General features: G+C 47.2%; 1 protein-coding gene across 2 annotated transcripts; it reads left to right on the top strand.

Annotated features, from left to right (window-relative positions):
• The first annotated feature begins 609 nt into the window (after positions 1-609).
• ADA2 (adenosine deaminase 2) lies at positions 610-22,545 on the top strand. Of its 2 annotated transcripts, none has more exons than XM_065845439.2 (10): positions 610-923; positions 2,888-3,213; positions 6,054-6,279; positions 13,299-13,509; positions 16,893-17,020; positions 18,144-18,234; positions 18,525-18,633; positions 19,622-19,779; positions 20,649-20,851; positions 21,778-22,545. In XM_065845439.2, exons 1-10 carry the CDS (start codon positions 643-645, stop codon positions 21,884-21,886), a joined length of 1,842 nt encoding a protein of 613 aa, XP_065701511.2. In that variant the 5' UTR covers positions 610-642; the 3' UTR covers positions 21,887-22,545. The 2 variants fall into 2 exon arrangements, with proteins under 2 accessions (XP_065701511.2, XP_065701503.1); XM_065845431.2 differs by having other exon boundaries at positions 783-919.
• Positions 22,546-23,414: the final 869 nt, after the last annotated feature.

The raw sequence follows: 23,414 nt of genomic DNA, 5'->3' as shown, positions 1-23,414 counted from the left end.
TAAAATTTTGATTAAATTAAGCCAAATGTACTTTGTTCTCTGCTGGAAGCTGTTTATGTAACATCTGTTTTAGATAACTTCAAAACTGAGCCCATTCAGCTATGCAAAATAAAAAAGTGAAATTACAATATTTGTTGTGATTAAAAAAAAAAAAAAAATTTGGATCATACCCATCTTTACCTAATTTAGTCTCCAGGAACAAGTTTAGCTCTATCTGCCCAATGCATCCCTGGTACAGCCAGGCAAAGTTAGTTTAAACTACTTTTACATATTACAGTTTTATTGGATAAGAAGCTGTTATTAAGTACAGTTTGCAGTGTTGTTAGCCCTAAATGCGCAGTGTTCTACATCAGATTAGATACCCAAGCTCACGCGTATTCCTGGGGCAGCCTGAAAAAGTTTCCCCATACTGGAATGTGTGCCCAAGCATTTTTTCTAGGACATGTAAAAGCTGTGTATGCATATCAGGGTATGTGGGAGGGCTGCACAGACATGCCCAGATCGCCTCACAGGCAGGCAATAACGGGTTAAAGAGTCCAACTCTACTCTGCGTGGGAGCTGGAGAGGTTCACATCGCAGACCCCGCTGCTTTCGCCTCCCTGTTCGCAGCCCAGCTTCCTTCAGCCACCTGTCCAGGCGCCTATGTCCTGCTTTCTCATAACCTCCCCTGCCTCCTCCTCCTTTTTATATATTCATGAAGCAGTAGGGCCGCGGATAAATAAAAGCCGAGCAAGCTGGAGCGGCGGCACAGGAAGAGGAACTGTCTGCGCTGGCGGGTGCCTCGCTCTGCATCGCCGGGACGGATCCTGCCTCTTTATCTTTGCTGGGACAGTGCCGGCTTGCAGGGGAGATAACTGTTCCCTGCTCTCTCAAACGGCAGCTGGATGGGCTCTGGATGCAAGGAGGAGGAAAGTTAACAGTAAGTGAGTCAGTCTCACCATGGATAAGATAGCACCTTCTAGGATGTTTCTTTCTCTAAGTTCAGACTCAGGCCTGATGTGTAGCTGTGTCTACCCTTGCTCTGTTCTCAGCAGATTGCTCCCCCAGAATGCCTTCATCTCCTGGGACCCACTGATGGGGGTGAGGGCATCCTTGTGGACTCAGGGGTGGAGGAGAGGCTGGAAGCAGAAGGCACATGTGCAGGCAGGGACTTATAAAATAATTCAATTTCAAATGGTGAACCTTTCCCCAGACTGCTTTGGTCTGTAAAGGCTGGTGTGGAGAGTCACTAAAGCCTGGTGTGGAAGGATTATATTACAGCTGTGCTTTTTTGGGAAAGGGCAGAGTTCTCCAAGTTCACATATGCCTGTCTCCTGTGATGTCTCACTACTCCCACAGTCCCCCTTCTGCCCTCTTTGTTCTGGGATTGCAAGGAAGGGACATATCTTTGTCACTGCAGGGGGGTTTTCTGCCTGTATCTTAACCCCTCCAATAGCTGGAATATGCAATAGGGGTGCAACAATGTCTTAAGTGTCAGAAATCAGGATATTTTAGCTCAAGCAAAAACTCAAAGCACAACCCAAAGCACTTCAACTGCAATGCCTCCCTATTTCCCACCCTGGGATGCTGGCAGCATGGCTGCCACCCTGTCACTAGCACCTCTTATTCTGAGGGGGCTCCACACCATCTTGCAAGCCAGAGTCTTGACCTCGCCAATCCCCTGTTCCAGGACAAGACCTTCACCACAATGCAGGTCTGCGTGACATGCTGTCAGCCCAATCTGGGGAGTAGTATCTCCTCCCTACAATCTTGTTCTGTGCAGACAGCATTATGGTGAGTGCATGAGTAAACAATCCTAAATACACGGGACATGGGTACTAGATGTTCCCCCAGTAATGAACATCCAATTAACCCACTAGTTCTGCAAGATGGGCCAGCAGTTTAATGTCCCAGTGAGTCACAGCTAAGATGTCACCTGACCTCTGCTAGTGCTCCAATTTTCTTTTATTATTTTATCAATGACTTGGATGAGGGACTAGAGTGTACTATCAGCAAGTTTGCTGATGACACCAAGCTGGGAGGGGTGGCTGACATGCCAGAAGGCTGCACTGCCATCCAGCAAGACCTGGACAGGCTGGAGAGTTGGGCAGGGAAAAATTTAATAAAATATAACAAGGGCAAGTGTAGAGTCTTGCATCTGGGCAGGAACAACCCCAGGTTCCAGTATAAGTTGGGAAATGATCCATTAGAGAGCAGTGTAGGGGAGAGGGACCTGGGGGTCCTGGTGGACAGCAGGATGACCATGAGCCAGCACTGTGCCCTTGTGGCCAAGAGGGCCAATGGCATCCTGGGGTGTATTACAAGGGGGGTGGTTCGTAGCTCGAGAGAGGTTCTCCTTCCCCTCTACTCTGCCCTGGTGAGACCACACCTGGAATAGTGTCCGGTTCTGGGCTCCTCAGTTCAAGAAGGACAGGGAACTGCTGGAGAGGGTCCAGCGTAGGGCAACAAAGATGATTAAGGGAGTGGAGCATCTCCCTTATGAGGAAAGACTGAGGTAGCTGGGTCTCTTTAGTTTGGAGAAGAGGAGACTGAGGGGTGACCTTATTAATGTTTATAAATATACAAAGGGTGAGTGTCACGAGGATGGAGCCAGGCTCTTCTCGGTGACAAACAATGATAGGACAAGGGGTAATGGGTTTAAGCTGGAACATAAGAGGTTCCACTTAAACTTGAGAAGAAACTTCTTCTCAGTGAGGGTAACAGAGCACTGGAACAGGCTGCCCAGGGAGGTTGTGGAGTCTCCTTCTCTGAAGACATTCAAAACCCACCTGGACATGTTTCTGTGTAGCCTCATCTAAGTGTTCCTGCTCTGGCAGGGGGATTGGACTACTTGATCTTTCAAGGCCCCTTCCAATCCCTAATATTCTGTGATTCTATTCCCCCTCAGGTGCAGCACCACAATGAAGCCTCCAACTGGACAAGACATAAGGCTGGCATACCTTCTCCTCAATTTGGTTCCCGTCTGCCTTCCCACTCCACTGTGGCATGACCGGGATTCCCTAATGCAGGAGGAGAAAGCCCATCAGACTGGTGGCAATGTGGTGCTGAGTACACAGGAACAGCAGCTCAGTACAAAGCTCGTAAACCTCAAGAAGAAGGAGGTTGCAACAGCCATGAGTACAGGACAGTTTCCTCCAAGCATGCACTTCTTTCGGGCAAAAGGCCTCATTGATCAGAGCATGGTCTTCAGCATCTTAAAGCGCATGCCAAAAGGTAGGCTTGGCCTAAGGGTTGCTCATCTTATTCATCCTCCTTTCGCCTTTTGCTTTCTGTGCCAGAGCTGGGACAAACGTGGCAGACCTTTGGTTGCAGGCATGCTTACAAGAGCTGTAAACAGTCCTTGATGGGTTCCAGGAAGAACCCTGCCTCTGAGGTTGGGGACAGGGCAGGGGAAGAGAGGAAGAGGGGGATGGATTGGATGAATACACACTTCCAGCAATTGTAGCATTTGCTATAACTTACAATATGGATGCTTCAGCCTTTCAAGTGTGGAGAAATGGCAGAGGAAGCCAAGCCAACAAGACGTCACTGACACTCATATTTGTTCAGCATGTTGCAGCCAGTGCCTTTGCTTCTTTCACACATACTACAGAGATGCTACCAACCTTGTTGTAGTCCACTTCTCAGTCAAAAGTGCTGTACTCCCCAAAAAATGTTTGTGGATGTGGTTCTGTAGCAGGCCTCGAAGTCTACTGGAAAGTCTGGGGACACCAAAGGGGGAAAGCACTACCTCCAACACTGCAAATTTTTTCACATGTTGAAGTCAAAGTCTGTGCTTTGTCTCCTCTTGTCTTCAGTTTAGAGATGTCATTTCTTCCTTGTTGAGCAGCAAGTTATGTTCTAATGGGCTGCCATGCCCTATACCAAAAGGTGCTTCTGCACACTGCAGCACAGGCATAGTTTTTAAGGCATTTGAAACATTATAGATTATCTAATGGCATGAGATTGCCCAATACCTTTGTCACATCACCCTGTTTATCCTCTGACGAGCAGCCTGGGACAAGGCAGCATTTGAAAGCTCAATACTACGGGTTGTGATGAAAAGGAGTGGAGGGTATTTTTAGTCAAGTGGAAATCCAAGCCACCTAGGCTGTGAAGCAGGAAGCCTGCTGTCTCCATGTCCCTGAGCTGCTGACAGTTCAGTAGAGAAGCAGGAGGCTGAGCTGATCCCAGAAGGAAAGCCTTGACTTCTACCTGACTAGCTTCTTCCCCTGCATCTCTGGTTCAATAAGGAAGCATTTGAACAAGGTGCTTTCTTTAAGCATGATAGGAGACGCAGCAGATATTGCCAATATTCCAGTGTCTCTGATCGCTGTGTCCACCCTTCCAGGCAGTCCCCCTTTAGATGCAGGGTCCAATGGCCTTGCTCATGTGGCTGCCTGAAAACAGGTTGGTTGCCTGCTTTGGAGGATCTGGGAGTCATCTCCACAGAAGCATTTTTCACCTGTAAGGCTGTGACACTGGCACATGGCTAAGAGCCATCTTCATCACCTCCCAGCTTCTCCCTCCCAGCCTCTGGTGTGGGATGGGGATCCCTGGCTTGCAGTATCCTAATCTGTTACCATAAATGATTGGGATGTCGGAGTTACCATTACCCTTTCATTGCTAAATTGAATAGTAAGGAATTTTAAAGTACCCCTCTCTTCAATGAAGTATCTTTGATACCAAGGAGGAATCAAAACAAACAAAAAAACCCCTTTTCAATCCAGGAGATGCTAAAATGGGTTCTCAGAATCCTTTGCAATAGCTGTAAGGTTTTAGGGCTAAGATGACAGATATCCTTGCAACTACTTGAGTAGGACCTTGTCTTAGAGGCCTCAGTCTTGATCAGAGCCCCTGGGAAATGTTTGATGCTTCAAGCACTATTGTAATTTCTATTGCTGCTCACATAGGAAAGAGGGTGGCATTGCCAGACAGAGGAGTGTAAGATCTAGATATCTGCACCATGCCCATTCTGTCACACTAGCTCTGGTGAGAGCAGTAACAATAGCTGCTCAGCATCTTAACAGTGAGATTCTTTGTAGTGAGATATTATAGACATTATAGTCTGTATTATATTAGCCCACTATATAGTCTCAAAGTTTGTCTAATGTCACATGCATACCAGTCTTTTGTCTTGTTCCTCCTACTCACATTCTCCCTTTACCCCTAAGGGCATCAAAACTATTTTGACTATGAGGTCTCCCCTAGACTAACAAAATACACATCTGTAAGACTTTAGCTCTCACAGTATCTTCCTTTAACGACTGTGAAGTTTAGTTCAAGCACCAATAATGTAAGAAGTCTCTGCAAAAGGAGAGATTTAGCAAAACAAAAGGATGGGCTGAAGAAGGTGAGCATGCAGAGGATGCTTCCTCTGCCAGGAAGACAGGCAGTTGCCAACATACTGCACAATAACGGAGCATTCTAAAGGCCCTTGGTGCCAGCCAGCAGCAGATGTACAATGCTAGTGAGCATGCTTTTGATAAGGGATAGAAGTAGATGGTACTTCTGCACCTGAGTGCAATTCCCCATTGTGTCATGGTCTGGGATCTGGATGTGTGCAAGAGTTTCAAAGAGATAAAAGAAGAGACACAGTCTAGATGTTTAAAAAAAAAAAAAAAAAAAAAAAAAAAGAGGCTGGGGTTCAAAGAAACTGGATACAGAGGCTTGCTTCAGGTTTGCCAGTCAGCTAGCATGCCTTGTAAACTGCTGCCTACTGTGTGAGTTCCTCTTTAAATCAGTGGGGCCTGAGCCAGCTCACAGCCTTTAATAACTCAGAGCATTTTCCATCCCAGTGGAGAAGTAGAGCTCCCTATTGATTTCCCACCTCCCTCCACTCCCAGGGAGCTGTCACGCTCTGCCTGCCCCGCGTTTGATGTGGAGGGGGCCACATCCCCCAGCATAGGGGAGGCAGAGCAGCTGCACAGTCTCTGCTGGGAGAGGTCACTCAGACATCTAGAAGCATTTCCAGATGCCCCTGGATGGGCAAACTCAAACTATTATCACATTAAGCCTCAGTTCCTTCTTCTCAGCTGCCTTGTCTCATTAGGATATACTTTTCCTCCCGCCAGGTGCTGTCTTACACCTGCATGACTATGCCATCCTGAGCGTGGACTGGCTGGTGTACAATGCTACCTACCTCCCTGACTGCTACATCTGCTTCACACACATGGGCACCGTTCGGTTTCGCTTTTCCAAGCCTCACCCTCCTCACCCAGTGCCAGCCCAGTGCTCCCAGTGGATTTTGCTGGAGACTTACCGAAAACAACTGCACAATGTGACTGAGTTTGATAGCAGGTGAGTGAAGAGGGATTGCAAGCCTGACAACACTTCATAACAGCATTGTTTAGCCAGCAGGATCATTCTCGTCCAACTTTCTCATTTACTTTCTCCTCACATTTAGATGGAACCTCCTATATTTCAGTCTGTGTCTGTTACTCCTCATCCTATCATTGGGCACCACTGAAAAGAGTCTGGTCCCATCCTCTTGACATCCACCCTTGAGATGTTTATAATCATTGATAAGATCCCCTTTCAGCCTTCTCCAGGCTGAACAGACCCAGCCCTCTCAATCTCTCCTCATAAGAGAGGTGCTCCAGAGCCCTAATCATTGTGTACCTAAAGCAAGCACATAGCAATATAAGAGCTTGTGGGTTGCAGCACACCAGAGTCAGAGATCACCAAAATTGAAGTTTTCTGTGTACCCTCACTCTGGTCCTTTGCACAGATATGTTGAAGACAATAATTTAAGCGGATCTATGTGACCTGTCCCTATTTCTCCTCAGCATCCAGGCTGAATGTACCTCCAGCAAGGGACAAAACTTTGTAGTGAAAGACCTAATTTCATCCATTGAGGTACCCATGAACAGGACAAGGAATTCAGGTAGCTGAGAAACAGGCTCTTCTCAACAGCAGAGAAGTAATTTGTAAAGTCATTACTTCGCCTCAGAGCAAGAAGCTGGGCAAACTAATCATGTTAAAGTTACTGCACTAGCAAAATAAACAAACAAACCAAACAAAACCACAACCAACCCAGCCTCCTCATCTAAACACCATCCTTGTTTTCTGAGGACTCCCTTCGAAACCCACTGGTACCCACCACACTGAAGCATGAAGGACTCAGTCCCAACAGGACCCTTGGACACAAGGAACCATGACTTACCCTCCTGCCCTAATGCAAAGGGTTTGGTCTCAGCCTGGGCACTGGCTGAGGCAATGAACCCTACACACAGGTCCTTTGCCCGATAGCACCTCCCTCCCCACCAATGCCAGGCTGCTAACAGAGCTTCTCCCCTTGCAGGCAAGGCCTCCTATAGCTGCCCAGGAACTCACACTTCAGATGGCTCCCCAAGGCATCACTCACCACCTTGCACAAGCTCCTCTCCCTGCAGGCAGCTCCTACCACAACTGCTGGCAGACTTTTTATCAGGACCAGGTGTTAGCTGGCTGCTCAGCAGCTACCTACCATTTAATCACTTACAGGCGGGTGGGAATAACCTAGCTCCCCCTCCAGCTGGTGGTGTCAGGAAGAGGAAGCCCTTTCTCCTCAACCCGGGGCCATTGATCCTGGGACAAAGTCCTGCCAAAAGGCCAGGAGGAAGCATGTAGTTCTGCATGGTGTGCAGGGGGCTGGAGAGAGCACACTAAATAATGCATGAAGTCAGACACTGAGTGATGAGGACAAAGGAAAATATTGAGTAATGATCCATTCACAGGGCACTGTCATCCATGGCGCTCCAGGGGCTGGGTCCCATGCAAAAAAATTGTGTAGGGTGTCATGTAATTAAAGACAGTATCTCCATGCCAACACATGAGGAGAAGGCTGGATTCAGGTGAGGTGGACCCTAGATACAGCATTTCCTAAGTGAAATTTGATGAGTTTTACTGTAGTGCTCTTCAGTGAGGGTGTGTGCTTTTAAATAGAGACCTTTTAACTCTTTGGGAGCTTGTATGGCCTCCATGTGGAAGCTGTCTGGGCTCTAAGCCCTACAGATCTGGGAAGGAGGTCAGGCTGGGAAGCTGAGGAGCTGCCAGACCTTTAGCATGGTATTGCTTTCCCTCCCCAACAACAGCCAGGGGCAGAGCAGAGGGAGCTGAGTCTCCAGGGCACCTACCACCCATCTCCTACAGAGGTCTGAGCAGTTCCAGAAGGGAAAGAGAAGGTAGTGCCAGACCCAGTGCTCTTGACCTTTTATAACCTGAGGCTCGAATGCCCCGACATGCGATGGAAGAAATAAGATCCAGTGAGAAGTCACTTATCTACATCTTCCACAGATAGAACTGATTCCCCATTAGCTCCCTTCCATTTCTACTGGGAGTGATGATGAGGAAAAAAACACCAGGAGGCCCATAAATAATGTGCAAGAGATTTTGAAGCAGCTTCACTTCCCTAAAGCCCGAGCAATTGCACTGGGTATTTCGGAACTGTCTCAGGAATAGCCCTCTGTTGTATTTGTTTTCAGTGGTGTTTCTGTAGCATGACATCCCCTTCTGGCTGAGGCTAGGGTCCATGGCATCCTATACACCTAGGAGGGTGGAGCTGTGTATCATCTGGTTCCCTACGGTCCTGTTTGGGAACACGACTTCAGAGGCAGTATTATCAAGTTCCTCTTCTTTTGTATTAATTGTCCAACCAAGCATAGCAGCCACAAGTCAGAGCAAGACTTCAGAGTGGCAGGCACAGGGACACAAGACAGACCCTACTACAAGGGTGTCCCCAAGGGAAGAGGGGAAACTGAGGCAGAGACCAATTAAGTGTTTTCCTTAGCAAACACATGCCAGAGCCAAGTACAAATGTAAAACTCTTGAATCCTGGGTGCTCAGACTTACTCATTTTAATATGTTGTCCTTCATTTCTTGCCCTTCTGTGCTCATGACCACAAATTTGCAGAGAAGCCACTGCACATAATGTGCAAACACACAAACAACAGCCACATTGTGGTACTTCCCCTCCTATTTTCTTCTAATCCCCGGGTACTAGTCTAGGGGTTAGGAATGTTTTTTGGCCGTCTGGAAATAGGTCTCTAGCCAGGAATAGGCCCCAATCTGTTCTGCTTCTCAGTTTCTGGAAACTCTCCCAGTCTCTTGAACATGTGCATCCCAGGCTACCTCTTCCCTGCACTCCTCTTTGCCCTTGAGCACTGACAAGCTGAGGGAAAGCAGATGTCAGAGGAAGGAACGGATGGATAGTTGGGTGGTTTCAAGGAAGTATCAAGGGAATATGGCAAGCAGGGAAGGGCTCTCATGTGAGACGGGGTGGATCAGCGAATGTGAAGGGAACAATGGAAGTGTTTCCGAGAGGCTGCACCTCCTTCACCTTACTGCATTCCTGACCAGGAAGGGCTGAGGGGGAGAGGTATCTGCATTGCATTCTTGCTGTTTGCATTTTTAGGTACATATACATCTGTGTGAGTGTGTTGGAAGGAAGTCTTTTTGTTTGTTTCCCTCAAAAGAAGGTTTAATCATTCCTATTCAAAACACATGAGTTATAGGCCAAGACCCTGGAGTATTCTTTTCCTGGTAAGCTTCCAAAAGGATGCTGTTACGAGAGTCAGGAGATCGTGGGCCAAGAGACGGAGAAAAGAAAGGAATGTTGCCGTGAGAGTTAAAAGAAAAAATAATCCTTGCTTATTTACTTCACAATCAATTATGACATAGGAGAATACCATTTTGTTCCTCAAGATGCAACATAGCGGCCACTGTCTCCAAAGCGAGATCTCACAACAAGCATGTCCCTAGATATTTAGGGAAACAGCACTGACATTCCAGATATTTGTAAAATACCACCCCACACCCTCCCAGCAGCAGCCCGGGGATTAAGGCCGTGCCCCCCGGCAGCACAGCTCCAGCGGCCCAGCCGAGCTCTCCATCACCAGGATGAAGTCATCTGTGAGGGAGCTGACACCATGGCCAAGCCTGCGGGGACAACTCCCCTGGGAACTCAGGGCTGCCTGGACCTCCATCACCTTCCCCTCTGTGTCCTCCGACTGCCTTATCTAACGGAAAAATACGGCAGTGTGTGCATTACAAGGGGAAAAAAAAAGAAAAAAAGAATAAAAACCCACTACAGAAACAAAGCACTCTGCTCCTGCTACAAGTCTCCCCTTGGGGAGAAGAAGAGGGGACGACAGAGAGAGAGAAAGTGAATGAACCACATGTGACAGATGTTAGTCACACTATTTAATGCACCACTGGAAGACATTCAGATACTACGGTGAGGAGAGGGGTATAATTACCCATCAAGAACAGAAAGAGAAGCAGGAAAAAGAATCTCTTTAAAAACAAGGTGACAAAACCGTTTGCTTCTGCATTATATAGTGGGAGAAAGCAAAATGGGGGAAAAAGAAATGGGAAAAGAGAAAGCAAAACCACAGTTGAAAATAAATAAGCCTTAGCTGGTCGTTTTAGCTGTGCCCCTTTGGGCATATGCATTGCAATAACATCGTTCAGTGCATATATGACATGACATGGAAGGCTATTTGTAGTCTGCACCTGATCACTGGTGAGGGCCCATTCCAGAAAAGAAGCAAAAGATGCATTTATGAAGCTTTGCTTCATCTGCATGAGCTACTGATGGCAAAAGCCCCTGAACCTGTAGGAATTATCCAGTTATCAAGGATGGATCACTATTATGCTATAAATCTTCAATAGTTACAGGGATCAATAATCAGTCTCAAAGGGAAGGGGATGATTAAAAAAAAAAAAAAAACCCCACTATTTGATTTATGTGCTTTTAGGAGCTGGGTGGTGTGGGGATTTATTGCTGTTTCTAGCCCAAGAGCATAGGCTAAGTAAACAGCCAGAAGTTTGTACAACTAGATTTGAAAGGCAGGGAGCAAAGCCCTGTGCGGACTCATTGCTGGAGGAGCCGAGTTCTCACAGGACAATGGGAGAAAGCGGTGGGAGCCTGACTAACCACCCATCCTTATCTGAAACGATGCTGTGCAGGGTGGCGAGAACAGGCTTGCACAGCCTTTTGATCCATGGGGAGGTTTTTCCCTTGGTGCTTGCAGGGTTGGTGGGAACAGCCCTGCTCGGCTCTCGTCTTCAGGCAGGTGCTCTCCGCCGGCGTGTGTGTCTGGTGGGAGCTGCCCTTCGGCCAGGGCTGAGGCCAGGAAAGGAGTGGAAAAGTCTGCTTTCCCCAGCTCTTCCCACACGAAACTTCCTCTCCCCTCCCCACCAAGCTGCAGCACACCATCTCCGCTCTGGCAGCTGGATCGGCACCTTCAAGATGCTCCCTGCATTCCTGGTTTCTAGGGTGATGCTACGGTGTTTCCCACTTCCGTGTGCTCCCCACCACCTTCCTGAAATGCTGCCCACCCCTGCCATGGTCCAGCTCAATCGCCTTTGGTTGCACGGATTACTAAACAGGAGCTGGGGTTGCCCAGTGTCCTGTGAAAATGGCACCACAGCCCTTATTGTAAAGCACATGAGGGCAGAACCCAAGTTGCTGTGGAAACCTTAACTCTGAGTTTTTCTGACTGTTGAGCATGTAAAATCTCATCCTTAATGTGGTAAGAGCATCTCTTTATGTAGAGTTTTGCTTTCTAAAATTGTTTCAAGCAAAGAAATTAAGAGAGTGAAGAAGAAACGAAACAGCAGCCACTGGAAGAGGGTCCTTAGAGTGCAAAAGAGCAGGCAGATGCTGGGGGAACAGGGTCTGTTTTATGGGCAGGATGGAGGGACTCATGTCTTAGTTTATGAGTTTGGACCAGATCACATTTCATGTCTGTGGGAGGGAGGTTTTTAATTCCATCCACAGAAGCCTCCTGGAAGAAGATAATAAGAGCACAAATCAAACTCACCTCTCCCATATAATAGAGCAGATTGCTGTGTGAGGATGGGGGGCAAGACATCAAATACAAAACATTATTAAAGATCTGTAGCTGTTATAGAGGGGAACAATATACTTGATTGAAGGATGAAGCACGGTCAAAAGTATTTCTGTCTGAACCTGCTTAGCCTTCCAGTACTAGATAAACATCAGGCATGGTCAGACTGGTAAACCCATCTATGTGCAAGCAGCCGGCTCTACAGCTTGCTGTGATGGCTTCAGTTTGCCCACCCATGGCCTAAGAAATTTATTACAAACTCTTCTTGAGGTGGCCACTGGCAGAGGGAGGCGAGCTGTTGCTGAGGCAAGGCTTTGGGTGGGATGAAGGCTATCAGCTTGTCAGAGGACAGCGTTGTGGCAGATGCTCGCTCTGTCCTAAATGCAAGCCATCACCTCCAACTAGATAGTCTTGCAATTACTGGCTCCCTTAAACTCTGCTTGATAAAACCACCCTCCGCCTCTGCATTTCTGAAAGAGGCTTATACGCCAGCTGAGTCTATGGAGAAAATAAATATGTTTCTGTCCCACTAAGGAAAAGCCAGGACCTGTGATTTTTATCAGTTGTTTCCCACCAGTGCATTCTGAAGAAGTTATCAGCAAGGCAGGCAGGATATCATGTTTGTTTCTCTGAGGGAGGAAAGGATTTCTGATTGACAATCATTTTCCCCCTGCTTATATTAGATTACATATTTTGACAACACAAATGTACCAGGGCAAGTTACAGGCTTAGTAAGCAGGTTGGTGGTGGCCCAGTGCATGGCATCTCCCACAGACTCCATCGGCCTTTAGGTAGTGATAAAGTCGTAACTTTTTACATGCATTGAAGATGTTTGGGAAAATACAGTCTGCAGGAGTAATGTACTAGTCTGGTTTTGGATTAAGGATACCCCTGGGTAAGATAAAACAATTCTAATCATATAAAACCAACATACTTCCTTTTATAACTCCATTACTCCTTTAGATTTTTCCCTCAAAAAAGGAAGAGATGGGTACTTTGAACATCTAGTCTTACCCAGCTTGTAGCTGAATATGCAGCATGTGAGTTTTTACCTGTCAAAGGGTACAGTCATTATGTGTACCAGCCACTAGAGGAGTAAATAGAGGTGGCAGAAAAATGACCTGAATGCTTCCTAGTTGCACCAGTCATTTTTACGCCTATATGTATTGCAGTGTCAACAGGCTCAAAGATAGGTATTTGGCTCCTATTGTGGCAGGAATGGCTTTGCACCTTTTCTTGGTCCTGCCCAAAACCCACGTGCCTCCTTCAGCAGAGCTGCTGCCCTGCTGCACCCCAGAGCATGTGGTCAGAGTCCCACATCCGCAAAGCTTGGTCTCTGAAAATAAAACTCACACCTGTCTTGGAGGAATCCTATTTCCTCTTGTAACAAACACCCATCTGCCAGCCAGTGTCTCTTTGAATGCTGAAAGCTGGTTTAGTTGTTTTTATCCTCATTCTTCCTCTTCCCTTTACCTTTTTCTACAGCTTGCTGAGAAACCTGACCCTTGTGACAGATGCCCCCGAGCTGGCCTACCCTTCTCAGACTTTCATTTGGAAAAGATTTGAAGAAGTCTTTCTCATTGCCTCTGGACTTATCTGCTATGCACCCGTCTTCAAGGCCTATTTCTACCAGGGATTGCTGGAGCTCTATGAAGATAACATACAGTATGTTGAGATAAGAGCTATCCTGCCTCCGGTATGTATTTTTTGGCTTCTCTAGTATTCTTTTAAATCCTTACTTCTCCATAGCTTTTCTCAAGCCCTATCTTGAATTCAGTTTTTGGATGTTTGCATACTTGCCCTTCTAAGGATGCTGGAAAACCTTGATCATATTCAAAGGTCTTTGTTTGAGATTTGCATAGGCAAGGGCTTGAAAGGGAGAGATACTTTGTTCTTACTGCAGCAACAGCACAAGACTGCATTGTACAGTCTGACTGGCAGCTGGTTTGAAATCTTGCTGGTTGGGAAGATGCATCTTGGCTAGTCTTCACCAAAATCACCTGTTCTGTGGAAGCTCTTCTGGAACAATTTCCCATCTTGAATAGGGACTTGTTCTGGAAGAGTTCTGTTATTTTGAATCTACAGCTATTTTCAGAATGAATTATCCGAACAGGCTAGTAAGCTGCTTGGCAAAGCACAGCCTTCCACAGTTTGCAGACAACCTAAAATTTTGGCTATGTGAAGTATGAACTGCTCTTTTCACCACCACTAACACTAAAATCTCTTGTTAATAGTTTAGACCTTTCTCCTTGCATGTCATCTGGAGATGGTGAGACTGTCCTACAATCACATACTGCCCTGATGCCTTCCCAAGCACCAGCAGACTCCACCACGGTTCTTCACCTGTTCCCACTTTCCCAGTGACAATTTTGACCCTACAGGTGTACCTTTTCCATACAGTTCTCCAGACCAGCTCCAAGCGGGGCAGCATGGGAGTATGAGCTCTGTCAGAGAGGCAGATTCCTTGCCAAAAGAAATTAACTGGGGCTGCTGCACCTCACTACCCCATCCATCTCCAAGTTCTTAACAGTCCATTGCAGTGGAAACGAAGCTGCTGTGCAAGGTCCATCCAGCAGCACCTGAAGGACCAGGTGGTAGTGGAAGGTTGTACATGGGAATGTGGGTACCAGCTTGCTGCTGGCACCACAGCATCCAGTGGATGGAGCAGCCATGCTGACATCCCACTGGTTGCCCAACTCCTGAATGTGCCTGCCAGCAACTTCCTTAAATCATCGCCATCACATGCAATGGCTGGTGGGTTCCAGTCACCTGCAGATGAATGTCTGCACCCCAGCAACCACTGCTGCTGCTAGGCACGCATCTGCAGCCACCCCATCAACAGACAGGCTGGTGATAGGACAAATTTAGAGGCTTATCTGGCTTTGTGACTGTAACCCCAACACCTGGAGAGCAGGGCTGCCTAACCCTGCCTTGTTGTGACCTGGGATGGCCCCATAGAGAAACAGGGCTCAGTGACAGGGCTGCAGGCTGGCACTCTATTGTGCCTGAGATGAGAAGGGTATATTGAAACAGGGAAAAAAAAAAAAAAAAAAGGGAGGGGGAGAAGACCACACAGCTTATATGCCTCTTACTTTGTTGGGGGTTGGTCATTAGACAGTTGCTCTGAACTTAGTCACCATCTGTCCCTGGGGTACATAGAAAGAAAAAACAACAGCAATGTCAAAATTCCTGTGCTGTGAGACAGCGTGAGTGCTGGCATCCCCCCAGGTCACAGAGGTTTCCGGGCCAAGAGTATCTGCAATGATAGGAGTGCGTGGGCCTGACTGGAAGATACCCTGCATTTACCGGCAGTCCTTATGCATGGTTGTAACGCCTTTTGAAGAGAGGCTTGGCAGAGGACATTTGCTTCCTATCCAGCCGCTAGTGCTGGTTCCAGGCATGGGAGCCTCCTGAGCCCTTGGGCTTGCTGGCACCTGGCAGCTCAGCATGTTGTGAGGTATAGGCAGGGCTGCCTACAGCCCGGGTAGTTTGGAGACAGACCTTTTAGCAGGGCCTGTTAAGACAGGGCAGGGGGTAATGGTTTTAAACTAAAGGAGGGGAGATTCAGGGTAGACAGGAGGAAGAAATTTTTTACAATGAGGTTGGTGAAACACTGGCCCAGGTTGCCCAGAGAGGTGGTAGATGCCCCATCCCTGAAGACATTCAAGGCTGGGCTGGATGGGGCTCTGAGCAACTTATCTGGTTGAAGATGTTCCTGCTCATGGCAAGGGGGTTGGACTAGATGAGCTTTGAAGGTCCCTTCCAACCCAAACTACTCTATGACTTTAGCGCTGCAAGGAGCTTAGAGTATGCTAGGCTGCTGCTTGATGGGCAGCGCAGGCAGGGAAGTACCAGCTAGGCTGGAACTGGGATGAGAGGGGAGGGAAACGCTTTGACATTAAAGATGAGGTGAGCAGGGTGCGACAGGAATAGCAAGATGCTTGTGTGGCTGGAGATCCTTTACAAGGCTTGGACAACAGCACTGACTCTCTGCAAAAGCTCGCCTTGCAGCAAAGTCCACCAAGAGCGGCCCCTGCAGTAAAGTAAATTAAAGTCGAGATTTAGTGCAAAACAGCAAACATTGTGGAAAATCCCCCCAAACCCAGCTGTGTTTGCAAATTCAGCTGTGTAAAGTCTCACATTCCCATGGGTCGCAGCAGGGAAAAAAAAATCCCTCTGAGCATCTGTAGCCACCCCACAGCTCCTGATGCCTGCAAGGGGGATGCCACAGTGTGATGGGGTGCAAAGTCTTAGTGAGGGGCAGCACTGGAGAGAAAGTAAGGAGGTGGAGTGGAGCAGTTACAGGGTAGAGGAGAAGGGTGAAGGAGAAAAGAAAGGTGAGAAGCAACAGAACAGAATGGATGGAATTATTTCAGCCACCATTTGTGAGTGACTCCAGGCAGGGCCCTTATGGATCAGTATCAACCAGGAAACATACGGTCTATGTCTCTGCAATAATCAGGGCAAAAGCCCTGTGTATAGCCTTGGTCATGAGGAACTCACAAAGTAAGTTGACGAGACTGAGCATGCCAAAAGGATTATTTTTCCCAGTTTGCAGCCAGAGAACTGGGAAACCAGGGCAAGACTAAATGAAACGGCTCAAGGTCACAGAGCAAACCTCTGGCAGAGGTGAGCAGAAGCCCAGTCCAGCTGATAGCTTAGGGGGCTCAGCCCTCTCATGCCTTCAGCCTTCCTTGGCTGACAGTCTGCCACCACAAGGCACAGAGTGTGTGTGAGCTGCCATAGAGCTGGGCAAATTGCTCCGACATTTCATACAGATGTGAGTGATAGGTCATGATCTTCTCTGAGTACTAAAAGGCACTTGCTTGCCATGTCTGAACATGGAGAAACTTGTTTCTTGAATCATGCGGAAGGGAGGAAAACCACTCCTTGGTTCTTGCCAGCCAGTGAAGGCTTTAAGAACAAAATGTTCTGCACAGATTTAACTGTTTTTTTTCTGCCCTTTTGCCAGAACTGTAGCACATTGCTTCTCCTGAGGTTTTCTTCAGTTCATTTCTCCCATCTTCCAAGAAAACATCTCTTCCAACTTTTGCTTGCCATGTGCTTTTCATCCTGCAGGTGTATGAACTGGATGGCACCCAGCACAATAAATCATGGTCTGTGGCAACCTACCGGGAAGTGACCAGGCAGTTTGTGAAGGAACACCCTGACTTTCTTGGAGCCAAGATTATATTTGCAGCACACAGGTAGAAGCTGAGTGGGGCTAAGAGGTTTTATGTGTGGCTGGCTATGCTATGGTGGTGGTGGGGAGAGAGGGTTCCAGGCAGTGCCAGGAGAAGCGATGCTGAGGGCTGGGCTGAAGTGCCACAGTTGGTTAGCAAAGCCCACATGCCTTGTCAGACTTAGGCTATTGACTCCCAAAGCATCCCCTGGCAGGTGTAAGAGGCTGAGGATGAGAAATAATCTATATAAGTCTGTGTACGTGCAAAGTGGTCAGGGTTAGCTGATGGCGTGTGCTGAGGAGACAAGTGTCTGGTTGCCCTGGGTGCAGGCATGAGCAAGGGGAGAGTTGTGTGCATGCGTGTCCGAGCCGCATGTGCTCTCTTTCCAAGCCTGGACACACTCCTCCTCTCTGTGGAAGCTGAAGCAGTGACAGCAGTGCCCGAGTATGGGCACTCGGTATTGCAAAGGTCCTTGCGGGACCCTGCAAATGCTGTTCTCCCAGCAGCCTTTGTACGGTATGTTCGTGCTGCTGTTCGCAAGCGAGCGCAAGGCAGTTCTCCAAGTCAGCCAGATGCCACCAAGTCATGTGAGGTGATCCTGAGCAAATATAACAAACCTCTCAGCAGCACTTACTCACTCCAGCTCAGCACGATGCTGTTTCCAGTTCAGAGCTGGCTTGCCTCTGGCCAGCTTGGGTATGGACAGAGTCTGTCTACAAAATGCACTGTGATGTTTAAGTCCGATAGGGCTGGAAGAAATCTGAATTTAAAACTCTCTTGAAAAGCAACTACTGTCGCACCTCCCAGCAAGACAGTTGAGAGGAAAAAAAAAACATTTAAACATTTTCTCTCCATGCTGTTGTGCTCCCTGCTTGGTAGATGGGAAAGCCAGTGAATCTTAGACAAGTGTGTCACAACTCAAGGGAGACCAGGATCTAGCCAGGCATTTCCTGATCATTCAGGGGTTACCTTTCATAATATCAATTTTCTACTGTTGTTACTCTCGAGACCTGAAGCTGGTTGTCAGATTCAGGAGCGACTTGCATTTAGGAAATACCCCTGAGAGTCGCATTTCACAACTCAAACCCAAACAAGGCAGGCCCATGGGAGTGAGCCTCTGCACTACTTTCTCTCTCTTGCTCTTTAGGATGCTGAATGTTTCCCAGATTAAAGAAGCCGTCGTCACTGCCATGGCACTCAGAACCCACTTCCCAGACACCCTGGCAGGCTTTGACCTGGTAACTGTATTTCTTCTGTGGCTTCAAGTTAACCCCTATAGGTGTGATAGAACGACATGTATACTAAGGCATATGTTTTATACCAGAGCCAGATCCTCTGCTGCTGTACTGAAATCACTGTAAATGAATTGCAAATCCTTCAGCCAAGGATTTTACTGAGGGTAATTGACAAAATTCCCTGAAAAAATCAGCATTATAATTTCAGTATGGTTGGCACCTCAGCGATACATTGCTTTATGTCCCATCATCTTCCAGAGCATGCTCAAAAATACCTTTCCTCTTTCCCCTAGGTTGGTGATGAGGATGAAGGTCATTCTTTGTGGGACCTGAAGGATGCCCTGACCATGCCATACTCTCTGGGGGTCAACTTGCCTTATTTTTTCCACGCTGGGGAGACTGGTAAGTGTCAGGACTCAAGGCCTGTTATTGTCTGCAGAGGGAAGAAGTCTTGCAAAGCATAGAAGCAGCGAGCTTGACTGTATCAAGATGATGGGGAGGGATATTTGTGTATATATGCACGTGTGTAAACAATTTTCCCTATGCTTCTCCCGATATCAGCTTGTTGATGTAGCATTCCTACATGGCACCTCCCCTACCTGCTCCCTGCTTTTGTCTGTAGAGATCATGTCGCTCAGCATCTTTGCTCTGTGTGTAACATGGAGTCATGCTTCAAGAGTTATTGCTGGTGCAACGCAGGTATTTCCTCCTCAGAGCAGTACTCACCTCCCATCCACAGCAGTAGCAGAATTCTTCAACCATTGTTTTGCATTTTAAGGTGAAGGAATGTCTGAGCCAGCCTTAACTGAATTCAGTCTTAAGTGAATACACTCATCAAAGCAACTGATTGCTGCCCTTCATTTCTTGGGCATTGTATTATTATTCCAAATATGTTATTCAGTCCATATGGATGGGATTTATCCTAACCATGCATGACAGTTTTGTCTAACTAGTGCATCATGCTTATTACATGTTGAGATCTACAGAGAAGATGTCTACAGGTGGAGCAGTTATCCTAGGCTCCCTTTAAAGCTATAGACAGAAACAGGCACTTCTAAAGCATGATACATCTCATCTTAATGCACAAGCCATTCCCCATAAATGATTGCTTGTCTCCCTTGACTATGAACAGAGACCAGCTTGATTCGCTTAGCTGTAAGAGCAATGTTGTACACATCCACAGGTGGTTGAGATGAGCGGGTATCTCTATGCTTGGCAATGTCCACGCCAAATTTGAATCCCTATTTCACTGAAAATGCAAAGTGGAAACTCAGATCATAAGCAACCCTCTCACCTTGCGGCTGAGACACCTATTAACAAAACCATCTAGCAGTTTGAGAAGATGTATTTCCTTATAGCACTGCGATGATTCTTACCTGTCTCTGCTCAGACTGGCAGGGCACCTCTGTAGACAGTAATGTGCTGGATGCTTTGCTACTGAATACCAGCCGGATTGGCCATGGACTTGCACTCATTAAACACCCAGTAGCCAAAAAGTTGTCTCTGAAGAGGGATGTTCCTGTAGAAGTCTGTCCCATCTCCAACCAGGTATGTTGGTAAAAGCTTAGGTCTTCAGGCTGGGACACTGGAATGGGATCTACCATAGCAGCTAGGAGCAGTAGGGAGCTGGGGTCAGCTAGATGTTTTGTTGCACCCACGCTGGCTCGGTTTCCTTTGTACCACATTACCTTGCAGTATGCTATGTAAACACATGATGGGTATCTTATAGATACTGCTTGTAATGCAGTGAGCTCAAAATCATTTAAATTCCTATCCAGAGGAACCTGAGAGAGCAGTCCTCCCTAGTGGAGATGAGGCCTGGAGCCAGGGAGGTCCCTCAAGAGATACAATGGAAAATATTTCAAAGCCAGGAGGGCCAGAGGCTGAGAAGCTGAGACTGCAACTGGGTGTCTTTGGGGTTTGTAGAATTCATAACCAGGGGGAACTCTTTTGCAACACATTAGCATAGTGCCCATCATCTTCTGGGCGCAGCAGAAAGGATGCTCTGGGGTAGAGATGTACCAGTGTGAGCCTTGAGGAAGAGAACCCTGCTACCAGCTCCAGGTGCCCTTGGCTAAGTGTCATGGCAAATACATAACCAAAAGACTATTCCTGAAATGTCCACAGTCAAGTTGTTGTAAATAAGCGGAAGTTACTCACCCCATTGGCTTTGATTTACGTGACTAATTATAGAAACCAATCTCCTTGGATAGTCAGTGGAGACAAGCAGGCTCCTCTTGCAGCAGTTCAGAGCAGAACACCTAACATGCTCTGATCAGCCCTCTGGAGACTCCTCCTGATGACTACCTGCTGACACAGGCAGCTGTAGCTGGTATGCAGTGCAACAGGTGCCACAATGCAAACACAGCCATGGCAATGACCTGACATGGTGTTGTCTCCCACTCTTCCCCACCAAGGTCCTGCTGCTGGTGGCTGACTTGCGGAACCACCCCGCAGCCAGCCTCATGGCTGAAGGGCACCCCATTGTGATAAGTCCTGATGATCCCCCTATCTTTGGGGCAAAGGGAGTTTCCTATGACTTCTATGAAGCGTTCATGGCCATTGGAGGGATGAATGCTGACCTGAGGACCTTAAAACAACTTGCACTCAACTCCATAAAGTAAGTTACTCACCTCCCTCACCTAGCTATAGTAATGCTCCCTGGAAACCCCCTGTGTATGGACTTTGGACCCAGAGTCTCCTCTGCCACATGAAGTGGGCTTCTGTTAATCCCAAGTCTCCTCTGTGTGTCTCCTCCAAGGGCAGGACACAGGGATCCCAGAGGCTCCTCTGCCCATGCCCTTGAGTGCCTTTCTCTAACTCAGTGTCTCAGTTTATTCCTCTCTTTTCCATCCTTTGCAAAGTTGCTTCTAGCGCCTGGTTCTTGGTATGGGAGAAATGCTATGATTTTGTATTACCTGTCTATTCCTGCCCAAATTTGACTTGCTCCGGCCTTTGCCATGGCCCACTGGGGAAACACAGGAGAACCATCTACCAGCATGTAGTTTGGGTGCGTTTAACCACTTTTTCTGTTTATCCGGACAACTATTTATGTCCCAAAATAGTCTGGAGATATGATGCCCAGGGTATTTCCACACATTCCTAGAGTCTTGACTGTTTGCCGCATCCCATGCCAGTCCTCATGCTAATCCCAAGGCACTGCTTGGCCACTGAGACAACAAATAACTCTTATTTCCTACTGTTTTGGACCAAGCCCAGGAGATATCTGAAAGTGACATCAGCGCTGACTCCTCTGTGCTAGTCACTGCGTGCTGCCCAGCGAGTCACCAGCTTTTGCAGACTGAGCTGTTGGTCCTCATGGCACAGGATTCAGTAGCTGTTGATACAGCTGTGATGCTTCTCATCCCAGTGTGAGTCCAGCCAGCAGCAGCTCAGGGGTCTTCACACTGTGTTACTCTGTGTGGTGTAAGCACATCCTGCAAGGGTTAATCTGTTGCTGTTTTCTGCCTTTTCATTTTGGTCACTGATCTTGAAATAGCTGCCCCCTTGTCTCCTGTCTGACACTGACTTTTCTGCTCCTCACAGATATAGTGCCATGCTACCGGATGAGAAAGCCAAGGCCAAAGAGGTCTGGCAGAACAAATGGGACCAATTTGTGGCTGACCTCTCTGATAGCTTTTTAAGGGAGCTTTAGAGTGGAGGAGACTCATCTCAGAAGACATTTGGCAAGCCAGAGCAAGCTAGCCTTATTGCTAAGATGGAGACTACTTCTTCCATGTGACCCAAGCAGATGAACGAACCTCAAAGTCTCACCTGGCAATGGGTGATTCTAGTAAGTCAGGCTTAATGCAAAGAATGAGCTGCGCTATCCTGTGAAAGTCATGCACTGGAGGTAAAATGGAGCAGTGAGCCTTTATAGCAGTAACAAAAGAATATCCCACACAAAACACTCAAAACAGTTAAAAATCACTGATGACCAAATCCTGACATTCTTATTCAGGAAAAACATACTTTCTAATTAGAGTTTGTGAGAGGTTGCCAACATGAGGATCTCTGAATTTTGCCTTATTGTTACAAAATGCAGACCTTGTCTGGAAACAGCTAAGACAAACATCCAACCATTTGGGCCACTGACCTTCAGGAGAGCAAGGACTGAAAATGACTCTTGTTACGTTTAACCCTGGGCCTGCTGCCAAAATAGCACTGCTAGGTCGAAGAACCAGTCATAGGTCTGATGTCTGCTATTTCAGGACCTACCACGTCTGGAAACAAGCTGATGGAACTTGCTCTGAGAACATTTAAGCCTGGTTGCACAGTGATCATAAAGCCAAAAAGAGGTACCTCAGCTGACAACAGTTTGTTGTTTGTTCTTTTTTTTTTTCCCCTTCAAAGTCTTTTCCTGTTTGCTGGTCACAAGGAAGTTAAATCACTTTTCATCTGAGAAAAAACACCTTAATCCAGCTTAATCAACAGTGTCCCCCTGCACTGGGCCATGTTAACACAAGGCTTCCCATTTGTAGGAAGCATTTTTGAGTTCAAGAGGTTCCACTACCAGCCTTTGTTGCGTAACTCAGAATGTAAATGTGGCCTTATTCTGTCTGTCAGACAGAGTTCCACCTTGCTGGAGAACCAGTCTCACACTGTGGATATCCAGTGTGTTTCTTTGTAGTTTCCAGCTCTTTGGCAAAAAAGTATTGCAGCAACTACAGAATAAATACTGTCTGGACAAGCAGATTCCCTTGTTTAGCACGATCAAAAATATCAGGAGAACTAGATGAAGGGAGATCAAAAAAAGAAATCTTAATCAGGATGTTAAATAAATTCAGCAAAATCCTTCAGCAGATGTACCCCAGTCATGCAGCTGGGATCAACCACTGTCTCTCCCCGACTTCTGTAGAATTATGCTGGTTTGCATCAGCCAAGGGAGAATTTACAAAAGTTCCTGCTGGAAGACGTCTCCCTCCTCTGAGCCACAGACTTGTGAGGGCTGTTGTTTCCTAATCTAACCAGCTTGGGCAAATTGGCTGTCTTTACGTTTTCTGCTAATTACCCCAAGCTGTCTGGCCATAGTGTTTATTTCCACTGACCTTGGTTAAAACACCATAGCAGAAAGCAAATATACTTACTACAGAAGTGGATCAAGCTGCACAGCCCACGTGTCCCATATTAAATTGCCCACATTTCACAGGCTGCAAGTTCATTTCTAGTTATCCCAGGGAAAA

The sequence above is a fragment of the Patagioenas fasciata genome, chromosome 1 (assembly GCF_037038585.1).
Source record: "Patagioenas fasciata isolate bPatFas1 chromosome 1, bPatFas1.hap1, whole genome shotgun sequence".
Classification (NCBI taxonomy): Eukaryota; Metazoa; Chordata; class Aves; order Columbiformes; family Columbidae; genus Patagioenas; species Patagioenas fasciata.
This window is presented reverse-complemented; position numbering and strand designations above follow the sequence as displayed.

Coding starts and splice junctions, on each gene's coding strand:
- ADA2 (XM_065845439.2), top strand. CDS start 643: ATGTCCTGCTTTCTCATAACCTCCCCTGCCTCCTCCTCCTTTTTATAT. Junction 924..2,887: donor AGGAGGAAAGTTAACAGTAA/GTGAGTCAGTCT, acceptor ATTCCCCCTCAG/GTGCAGCACCACAATGAAGC. Junction 6,280..13,298: donor GTGACTGAGTTTGATAGCAG/GTGAGTGAAGAG, acceptor CTTTTTCTACAG/CTTGCTGAGAAACCTGACCC.